This window comes from Capricornis sumatraensis, chromosome 17 (assembly GCF_032405125.1).
Source record: "Capricornis sumatraensis isolate serow.1 chromosome 17, serow.2, whole genome shotgun sequence".
Lineage (NCBI taxonomy): Eukaryota > Metazoa > Chordata > Mammalia > Artiodactyla > Bovidae > Capricornis > Capricornis sumatraensis.
The window spans coordinates 10,229,455-10,239,708 of NC_091085.1; the positions used below are offsets into that span (position 1 = coordinate 10,229,455).

Below are 10,254 nucleotides of genomic sequence, written 5' to 3' on the forward strand. Positions count from 1 at the left end.
TTATCTCACATTCAAATTTAACTGGGCATCCTCGTCTTTTATTTGTTAAATCTGGTAACTCCTTAGAAAAGAAAATTCGATAAAGAGCAGGGAAATAAATTAGCAGGTCCAAAGTTACAGAAACTGAAAAGAAATAATAGTTTCATGGCATTTTACGTTTTCCACTTACTACTGAGTACTTACTATGTGGCAATCTGAGGGCTTTACAAAGATTAACTTATTTATTCTTCATAAAAATGTGTGGTAAGTTATCACTAGGAGGAATCTGAGGCATAAAGAAGTAGAGTACTTTGTCCAAAAGCAGAGCTGGGAAATGGTGTAGCTGGGATTATGAATCTAGGATATTTGGCTTCAGGGGCTTCAGGGGCTGCCTGTCCTAACCATTCTGGATAAAGGGAAGTCATCTCTGCTCACAGTAAGCTTATTGAAGCCCTTCAGGATCAGTTCATCGTCATAGTCAGTCAAAAGTCAGATCCATCAACCATCATTCCTATGTAAACTGAAACCTCAGTTGTCAAATCTCTACCTCCTGGTGGGCTATGGCTAGCCTGCCTCTGCCACCCTCTGTATTCTTTCAAGTACTCCAATAGTAGGTCCTCCCATGTTCCCCCTTGCATTTCCAAAGTCACCGTCCGTGTTCCTGGAATGTGGAATTTTCCACGAACTGGGCTACCTTTGCAATAGCTTATCAGAAGCAAACAAGCTTGGGGAATTGAGCAAGAAATTCTAGGACAACAACCTTACAGAAGGAGCGAGGGATGCAGGGTGCATGTTGACTGTCTCAGTGGGACAAAGATAATGATTAATCAGACCTCCTGCAGATTTAAATGGGATGGGGACTGGAAGAGGAGGCAGTCTTCCTTTCTTTCAGCTGGGTGCTCCTCTTGAGTCAGACCTACCCACGGCAGAGATGTTTTCCGTGAGGGACCTCTGCCTGGTCCTGAGTTTGGTGGGTGCAATTCAGGTATGGCCTTCTCTATTTCCTTTTCTCTTTCTCCCTGGTGTTTATTCTACAAAGAGCTTGCAGGGCTGAGTCAGCTATGTGTATGTCATCACACACTGCTGGCTTTATAAACTGTAGCCTGTGGAGGCAAGTTCCCAGATAGGACTGACATCTCAAGAATACAGGGAATATGATCCTAAGAGAGAGACTTAGCTGGACCCAAGTGTATAAATTCACAGGGGAAGCTTCTGCACCTGTACCTTGGTTTTGTATTGTTTGTTTGTTTTAAAGAGAAGAAATCTTTGCTATCTTTGTTGCTGTAAAGCCTTGGGATTGCTAGCTAAAAGAACATTCTTATGATAAGAATTTTTAACCTAATTATTAATTTATATTTGTGCATAACATGCAGAGCAATGATTTAATGTAGCTTTTCTAAAAGTTTGTTTTGTGTTTAAGACAAAAGAAAATTAGCTATTTTTTAAAACAAATTACACAGTAAAATCAGAAGAGATTAATTGATAAAGCAATATGCTTTTGGAAGAAATTGTATGCTTTTAAGATAATCACAAATATTTCAATAATTCCTAAAGTTTGACTACAAGGTTCTACACAAAAGAAGAGAAACTTCATTCAACAATACTTTTGAAACACATTAATCTTATGAAAACATCATAAATCTGTTCTAAAAATTCAGTTACTTCCAGGCTGTGAACTATCCTGGTTTATTTCTTTCTCTTTACTACTTATAAACCCTACCAGAGTAGAAGAAACTAAAGAGTATTTCTAACATAATTTTCTCCCGTACAGTAAGCAACAAATAACCATTTTTTTAGGAAATAAGATTAACATCACTTGCTAAAGTTTTATTTTGCATAATGCATAAATTTCATTTATTTCTCCACTATTGGCATAAATATTTAATTTTTACCTGTTTTTATTATCTTGTCATTTTATTCCAAAGTACGTCTAAATTTATAATTTTATTTTTTAAAACAAAAAGATTGTACTTGTTCCTTTAAATAAATCACTCTTGATTGCTTGAATTCACGTTACTATTATTGGGTTTTTTTTTAATGAGACAGAAAATACTAACTAATTATAAAAATAAACTACTGAGGGCTTTCCTGCTCAGTGGTAAAGAATCCACCTGCCATTGCAGGAGATGCAAGAAATGCAGGTTCAATCCGTAGTCTGGGAAGATCCCACATGCCACAGAGAAACTAAGCCCATGCTCCAGAGCTATTGAGCCTGTGCTCTAAAGCCTGGGAACTGCAACTACTGCAGCCCGAAAGCCCTAGAGTCTGTGCTCCACAACAAGAGAACCCACGACCACACACACCATAAGTGGAGAGGATTCCCAAAACTAGAGAAAAGCCAGCACAGAGAATATAAATAAATTAAATGATAACAAAAATAAACTACTGAGATTAAGATAGTCAGAAAACTCCCTGCAAGTTGGTGGTACAAAATAAAAATAGTTAAAACCTAAAATCAACATTGATGTATTAAGTTATACCACCTTGTTGGAAGAATATTTATATATCCTATTTCACTCATTGATACCAGTAGAAATTTTTTTTAATTTTTATTTCCAATTATAAGATGTTCAAAAAAAGTTGTCAATCTTGGACCTTTTTTTTTTTTCTTTCAGTATACTTTTCATTTCAAATAAAAGAAATTATTATGTGAGTAACCCTTAAAGCATTTCTGAGTCTGAATTGGCCACATATGTGTCCTCAGTATATGGTTGTTTAAATTTTGGACCCATAAGGTCATTGTAGATATTTGAAGGAGACACAGACCTGAAGTGTAGGTTTTTTCCTATTAAAACAGGAGTTAGAGGAGAGAGAACTCTTGAGTTTCTCCATTATTTTTCTATCTCCAGATATGAACGAAAATGTAAATTTTAACTGTTTGTTGATTCAAATAATTTTTCTTTAATAACAGATCCTTTAAAACTCCTAACATTTACTAAAGCTTTGATTAGTGTCAAACACAGTTAAGGTTTATACACTGATCTCCTTTAACCTCACAACTGCACAAAATGGGCCTTAAGGATTTTCATCCAAAAGATAAGAAAACTGAAGCTTATAGAGCCCCTTGGATTCCTTGGTCAGGATTTATAGGCATGCCAGTGTCTCCTCTTTATCTGCTTAAAGATCACCTCTCTTTTTTGTGTGTGTTATCGTTAAAGACAGCAGATGACAGTGATCCTGCTGGTGGTGAATTTTTAGCTGAAGGAGGAGGGGTGCGTGGCCCAAGACTTGTGGAAAAACAGCAATCTACCTGCAAAGAGACAGGCTGGCCCTTCTGCGCTGATGAAGACTGGGTGAGCCATGGGCACAGGGACTGGGGCAGGAGAGTCCTTTCCTGGGTACATGGATTGAATCTGGACAGTCCTTCCTGGCCTGCTGGCAGTGCATGCAAGCTGCCACTTCAGGTCACTGAAAACTTGTCCAGTAGGAAATAACCTAATTAACCTACATAGCAAATAAAAGAAGACAAGGAGAAAAGAACCTAGTCCTGAGAACACTGCTTAAATTACCTCCCAGACTCTGGGGTCATTGGTGGGATTAACAGATTGGATTTTAGTTGCATGTTCAGACAAGTACTAGGAACCTGAGTATCAGGGCCTCCAGATTTCATGGGTCCTAATCGATGGTTAAGCAGACCCTGGTCTCTGACTAGCCCTCTGAAAGTACTTTTAGGTCAAGAAATGATCTGAAGAGGAGAACAGTGGGGGCTCACGGAAACCTGCAAAATTTTACTGGCTCTGAGAGACAGACTATTTTATTAATTTTTAAAAATTTACTGAAGTGTAGTTGATTTACAATATTATTTTAATTTCTATCATATAGCAAAGTGACTTAGTAATACATATGTGTATTCTTTGTCACACCCTTTTCCATTATGATTTATCACAGGATATTGACTATACTCCCTAGTGCTGTACAGTAGGGCTTTGCTGTTTATCCATCTTGCATATACTAATTTACATCTGCTAATCCAAGACTCCCAATCCATCCCTCCTCCACCCTCCCTCCCCCTTGGCACCCATAAGTCCATTTCTGAGAGATAGACTCTTAATTTTTCCTCCTTGTTTCCAGGGTGAAAAATGCCCTTCTGGCTGCAGGATGAAAGGGTTGATTGATGAAGTCAATCAAGATTTTACAAGCAGAATAAATAAACTAAGAGATTCACTATTTAATTATCAGAAGCACAATAAGGACTCTAATACATTGACCAAGAACATAGTGGAAATTTTGAGAGGGGATTTTACCAAAGCTAACAGTAAGTATTACAGTTAGTACATACAACAAAAACAACAAAAATCAGAAACAGATAGGATGTCTTCTTGTAACAACTGTGATTTTATTCCGGGCTACTTTAAGTAGAAACACTATCTTTATGATATCCTTGAATTTTAAGGAGGGGCCTTGTTTTAGTCATTTTTATCATGTAAAACAAGATAGTTAAGCATTATTTTAGGTCACAAAGTCAGAATTTTGGACTGAAGAACAGAATTTAAGTGTGTTCTTTTTTAAGAGTATATTCTGCAAATAAGATGAGCCCAACATTTTGAGTAGATATTTCTGTTTCTGCCTTACAAAGAAAGGTACTGAGAGGTCAAGGGACTTGCCCAAAGGCACAAAGCTCTCACGTGGTAGAGCTGGGAGTGCTTTTCAGACTCCATGGAGCTTCTTAGGAAGTGTTTTGCTTTTTTAAAAATATGGAGTCATGTTGTCTCTTTCTCTCAGGCCTAGCACTAAGTCTCATTAGGACCAGGAAACCAGACTTGCTCTGGGCATGGGCAGCAAGTTTAGTAAGAGACTCCAGCTCATGAAACCTTGCCTTCACTCTTTATATCATTGGGAGACTCAACTAATTAATTTTATGGTGCAAGAGCAACTGGCAAGTGAATGATCCTGCTGACTTATTAAAAAAAGAAAGTTTACAAACAATTTCAAACCTATAGCTGGGAAGAAAACCTTTCCAGTAAGAAAATCCAAGAATATATTCAAGTTCCTTGATTAAGGATATAATGAAATAATTGGAATGTGATTAAACATTATTTTATCTCAATTATACTTTTAAACTTTCAGAGATTTATTTGAAGTAAGTGAAGTGAAGTCACTCAGTCGTGTCCGACTCTTTGTGACCCCATGGACTGTACCTTCCAGGCTCCTCTGTCCATGGGATTTTTCAGGCAATAGTACCGGAGTGGATTGCCATTTCCTTCTCCAGGGGATCTTCCCAACCCAGGGATTGAACCCAGGTCTCCCGCATTGTAGACAGACGCTTTACCAGACTGTAAATTAATATTCATGTATGACTACAGGATATTGCCCAAATATCAAACACCTAATAGATTTGAAAATCACAAATTAAATGTTTAGAGTAGAAACTATTATAGAAGTAAAACGGGGAATATCCATAAGCAAATTGCCTTCTTTTTCTGACTAACACAAGCAAATCACTCAGCAGCTACTTCAGTATCCACATTTTCCATTTCAGACAATGATAATACATTTAACCAAGTATCAGAAGATCTGAGAAGCAGAATTGAGATCCTAAGGCGCAAAGTCATAGAGCAAGTACAACATATCAACCTTCTGCAGAAAAATGTCAAGAATCAACTGGTAGATATGAAACGATTGGAGGTGAGTAACTCTGTGGCTCTGACTTCAGATTTCCTCGTTTTTGAGTAGCAAGGAAAGGAAGGCAATAGTCATTCATTAAATGCCTACTTTACATAGAGCAATGTGTTATATCTATTATCTACCTACAAAGTAGGTATTATGGATCCTCTCTACAGATGAAAAAACAAACTCAGTGCTATTAAGTAAAATTTTCAAGGGCATGTAAAATGGTAATTTCAAAACCAAATATTCAGCCTTTGCTTGTCTTATTCCAAGCCCTGCTTGTCCCTGACATCACCGTGTCTCTGAGTCTTCAGCTTCAGTCTCACAGAGGATCACATCATGAATGTTTCCTTTGGAGGGAATAGCACTTTCCTCTTGATCTATTGTAAGATAAATCCAGATAGTTCCTATTGTTTGTCCTGACCAGCCTTACAATACCCAAGTTCTCTTCCACTGAGGATGGTTGGTAGGTCTCCAAGTCAAACAAGTGAAACCAGTTTCCAAAAAGTAAGTTAATTACTAAGAACTCAACAGACAGTTTATTTACAGCTACCTCTTTTTTTTATCTTTCCCCCCTCTCTCTAGGTGGACATTGATATTAAGATCCGATCTTGCAAAGGGTCGTGCAGTAGAGCTTTAGAACATAAGGTAGACCTGGAGGACTATAAAAATCAGCAGAAGCAACTTGAACAGGTTATTGCCATAAACTTACTTCCCTCTAGAGACACTCAATACTTACCACTGATAAAAATGAGTGCAGTTACAGGCCCTGTACCCAGAGAGTTAAAGAGCCAGCTTCGAGAGGCCCCTCCAGAATGGAAGGCACTGCTGGAAATGCAGCAGATGAAAATGGTGTTGGAAAATTTCGGTGGCGATGGACATGCCAGAGGAGACTCTGTATCTCACAGAACAGGATTAGCACCAGAAAGTCCCAGGAAGCCTGGAACCAGTAGTATTGGAAATGTGAACCCTGGGAGCTACGGACCTGGAAGTAGTGGCACTTGGAGCACCGGCCACCCCGAGCCCGGAAGTGCTGGCACCTGGAACACCGGCCGCCCCGAGCCCGGAAGTGCTGGCACCTGGAACACCGGCCGTCCCGAGCCCGGAAGTGCTGGCACCTGGAACACCGGCCGCCCCGAGCCCGGAAGTGCTGGCACCTGGAACACCGGCCGCCCCGAGCCCGGAAGTGCTGGCACCTGGAACACCGGCCGCCCCGAGCCCGGAAGTGCTGGCACCTGGAACACCGGCAGCCCCGAGCCTGGAAGTGTTGGCATTCGGAATACTGGAAGCTCTGGATCTTCAAGTTTTAGGCCAGATAGCTCAGGTCATGGGGGGAACATTAGGCCTTCCAGTCCAGACTGGGGCACCTTTAGAGAGGAAGGAAGTGTAAGTTCAGGGACAAAGAAAGAGTTCCACACAGGTAAACTTGTCAGTGCTAAAGGAGAAAAAGAGCTTCTGATTGGTAATGAGAAGGTCACCTCTGGTCACGCAACTACCACTCGTCGTTCATGCTCTAAAGTCATTACAAAGACTGTCACAAATGCCGAAGGTCACACAGAAACGACCAAAGAAGTGGTAAAGTCTGAAGATGGTTCTGACTGTGGTGACGCAGACTTTGACTGGGACCATAGTTTTTCTACGAGGGGTAACCTAGAGGATTTCTTTCATAGAAACAGTGATGGTTTCTTCACCCATCAGTTACACGAGTTTGACGGTAAGACACGCTTAGAATCCGATGTTCCAGCCTTAAGGGAAATTGGCTCTTCCGGTAGTAAAACTTCAGCTCACAGCAAACAGTTTCTAAGCAGTAGCACAACTATCAGCAGAGGTGGCTCTGCGCTTGAAAGCAAGAACTTTAAAATGGCAGATGAGGCCGAAAGCATAGAGGATCTTGGCATTAAAGGAGCACATGCCACCAAGACAGGCCACGCTAAAGCTCGTCCTGCCAGAGGTATCCACACTTCTCCTTTGGGGGAGCCTTCCCTAACCCCCTAGACTAAGTTGATTACTCCTGCCACGTGTCTCCCATAGCACCTTTTACTTCTTTCTTAGTCCTCTATCCTGCTTAATTGAAATTACATGGGTGTGTGTGTGTGTGTGTGTGTGTGTGCACGCGCGTGCATGCGCGCGCGCCCGTGCTAGACTGTAAGTTCCATGGGGGCAGGGACTTTGTCTATCATGTTCATTTCTGTATTCCCAAATGCCTAACAGTGTGGAGTCAGCATTCAATAAATACATGTTATATGAATTAATTAATTAATCCCTCGAACTCAATTTTAAATTTGTTTATTCAAATTCTTTTACCACTCAGAATGTGTGCTGTTGGAAATTGTCACTAACATTAGTCATATTTTTAGTGTATGGCTCAGGTGACATTGAGGTCAGGTTAAAAATAAGTGATATTAGTACTAAATGCTAAAGATATCTTTGCTGATTACTTGCCATTAATCAGTATGTGGAAGTGAAATTACAAATTCATTGAGAAAAAGCCCCCTTGCAATTTGTACATATAAATGCTATTGACTTGCATAAGTTCCATCCCTGTGTAAGCACATCCTTTCTCTATAAAGAGAAGGAAGAATGGAAGAAAGGGAGGGAAAGGAAGCCAGTTATTTTCATTTAATCTAGGCCATTTAACTTTGTAAAGTTAAATGAGAGAAATTTCTTCCAACCAGCTTAATTTTTTTTTTTTTAGACTGTTATGATGTCCTCCAAACACATCCTTCAGGTGCCCAAAGTGGCATTTTCAGTATCAAGCTACCAGGATCCAGTAAAATTTTTTCTGTTTATTGCGATCAAGAGACCGGTTTGGGAGGATGGCTTTTGATCCAGCAAAGAATGGATGGATCACTGAATTTTAACCGAACCTGGCAAGACTACAAGAGAGGTTTCGGCACCCTAAATGACAAGGGAGAAGGAGAATTCTGGCTAGGCAATGAATACCTCCACTTACTAACCCTGAGGGGCTCCATCCTTAGGGTTGAATTAGAAGACTGGGCTGGGAAAGGGGCTTATGCAGAATATCACTTGAGAGTAGGCTCTGAGGCAGAGGACTATGCCCTGCAGGTCTCCTCTTACAAGGGCACAGCAGGCGATGCTCTGATTGAGGGTTCTGTGGAGGAAGGGACAGAGTACACTTCTCACACTGGCATGCGGTTCAGCACCTTCGACAGGGATGCAGACAAGTGGGAAGACAACTGCGCTGAAGTCTACGGAGGAGGCTGGTGGTACAACAACTGCCAGGCAGCCAATCTCAATGGCATCTACTATCCTGGCGGCTCCTATGACCCCAGGGACAACAGTCCCTATGAGATTGAGAATGGTGTGGTCTGGGTCCCCTTCAGAGGTGCAGATTATTCTCTCAGGGCTGTTCGTATGAAAATCCGGCCCCTTGTGACACAATAGGCTGAAGGAGTGGAAGTGAGAGGACTCTATTTAGTGAAGAAGAGAAAAAATTAAGGAAGAGAAAGGAGTTGAGATTCTTTACAGCCTACTAAGGATTCTCAGGTGCTATGTTATTATTCTTTGTACTGTAGCTAAATGTAACTGAGACATAGTAGTGTTTATAAAATAAAGCTATATGAGTTTTTAATCTTTAAAATAGTTCCATGGGCTTTAAAATTTGTATTAAAATGCACCAAGGGACACACAGCACATCAGTAAGAGGAAGTGAGGTGGAAGGTCCTCTATGCAACACTTAAGGGTGTAGTTTTGAGAATGTCTCCATTTCATACCACCCAAAGTCATAGGGTCATTGTAAAGCAAAAAGTAGCTTCATCTATTCTACTTGAATCATTTTAAACCAATATCTTAAGTTGCAAATCACTGGACTGAACAATGGCTGGCCTTTGTTTAGGAATTTACAAATTACTATGTACATTAATCTCCTCTGTTGGCAAGCAAATCCAGCAAGGCAGAAGGAGCATTCTTTCCTAATAGAAATAGAAACCTATCTACTTTTTAAGACTTCCAATGAAGACCTTAATGCACCTTAAAATTTTTCCCCAGCGTCTAACCAATTTCTTTCAGAAAATACATGGAAAAAAGCATTTAAAATCTTTTAAATATTTACAAGTAGTCCAAACACATTGAACTTAACACCTTAATAAAAAATCCCCACAGTTTTCATTTCACTTCGTTTTTCACCAACCATAAAGTATGTTATGTGATGTATTACTTATTAAAGTAAGACAATTTTTGAAACCACCTCAATATTATCTATATAAATATAGTCATACATTCAATCTATTTACATTGGTCAGTATTTTATTTGATCTAAGTTGCATCTTTGGTGGCCTTGGCTCCTGGCCCCAATTTTTAACTCACATTTTCTTCTAGTGAAAACCACTTGCCACTTACCCTTGACCATGTATCAAAATATCACAAGCATATTGGGATCCCAGTACATTGCTCTCACTTGCATAAAGTTTCCATCCCAATGAAAATGCATCCTTTCTCCTAGGAAGGGATGAGGGGAAGGAAGGATGGGAGGGAGAGAGGAAGAAGGAGGAGGGATGGAGGAGGGGTAGGAAAAAGGAAAGGGCTCTGGGTGGTGCCTGGGGAAGTGGAAAAAAGGTAAGCAAAACAGCTTGCAAATGAGTCACATATAATGGTCCAATATTCTTGCATTTCCTTATGTGCTGCTGAAAATCCTTGCTACAAATAAGT

At 40.1% G+C, this 10,254-nt stretch overlaps 1 protein-coding gene across 2 annotated transcripts; it reads left to right on the top strand.

Moving 5' to 3' along the window:
* The first annotated feature begins 820 nt into the window (after positions 1-820).
* On the top strand, positions 821-9,794 carry FGA (fibrinogen alpha chain). 2 transcript variants are annotated; one of them, XM_068989518.1, is made up of 6 exons: positions 896-955; positions 3,138-3,272; positions 4,051-4,234; positions 5,459-5,604; positions 6,172-7,537; positions 8,282-9,794. In XM_068989518.1, the coding sequence occupies exons 1-6, from the start codon at positions 911-913 to the stop codon at positions 8,989-8,991; spliced, it is 2,586 nt and encodes an 861-aa protein (XP_068845619.1). In that variant the 5' UTR covers positions 896-910; the 3' UTR covers positions 8,992-9,794. The 2 variants fall into 2 exon arrangements, with proteins under 2 accessions (XP_068845620.1, XP_068845619.1); XM_068989519.1 differs by having other exon boundaries at positions 821-964; positions 6,172-8,400.
* Positions 9,795-10,254: the final 460 nt, after the last annotated feature.

Bases quoted from the DNA above. Each gene is read 5' to 3' on its own strand.
- FGA (XM_068989518.1), top strand. From the start codon at position 911: ATGTTTTCCGTGAGGGACCTCTGCCTGGTCCTGAGTTTGGTGGGT. The intron at 5,605-6,171 runs GTGAGTAACTCT...CCCTCTCTCTAG, and splicing joins TAGATATGAAACGATTGGAG to GTGGACATTGATATTAAGAT. The intron at 7,538-8,281 runs GTATCCACACTT...TTTTTTTTTTAG, and splicing joins TAAAGCTCGTCCTGCCAGAG to ACTGTTATGATGTCCTCCAA.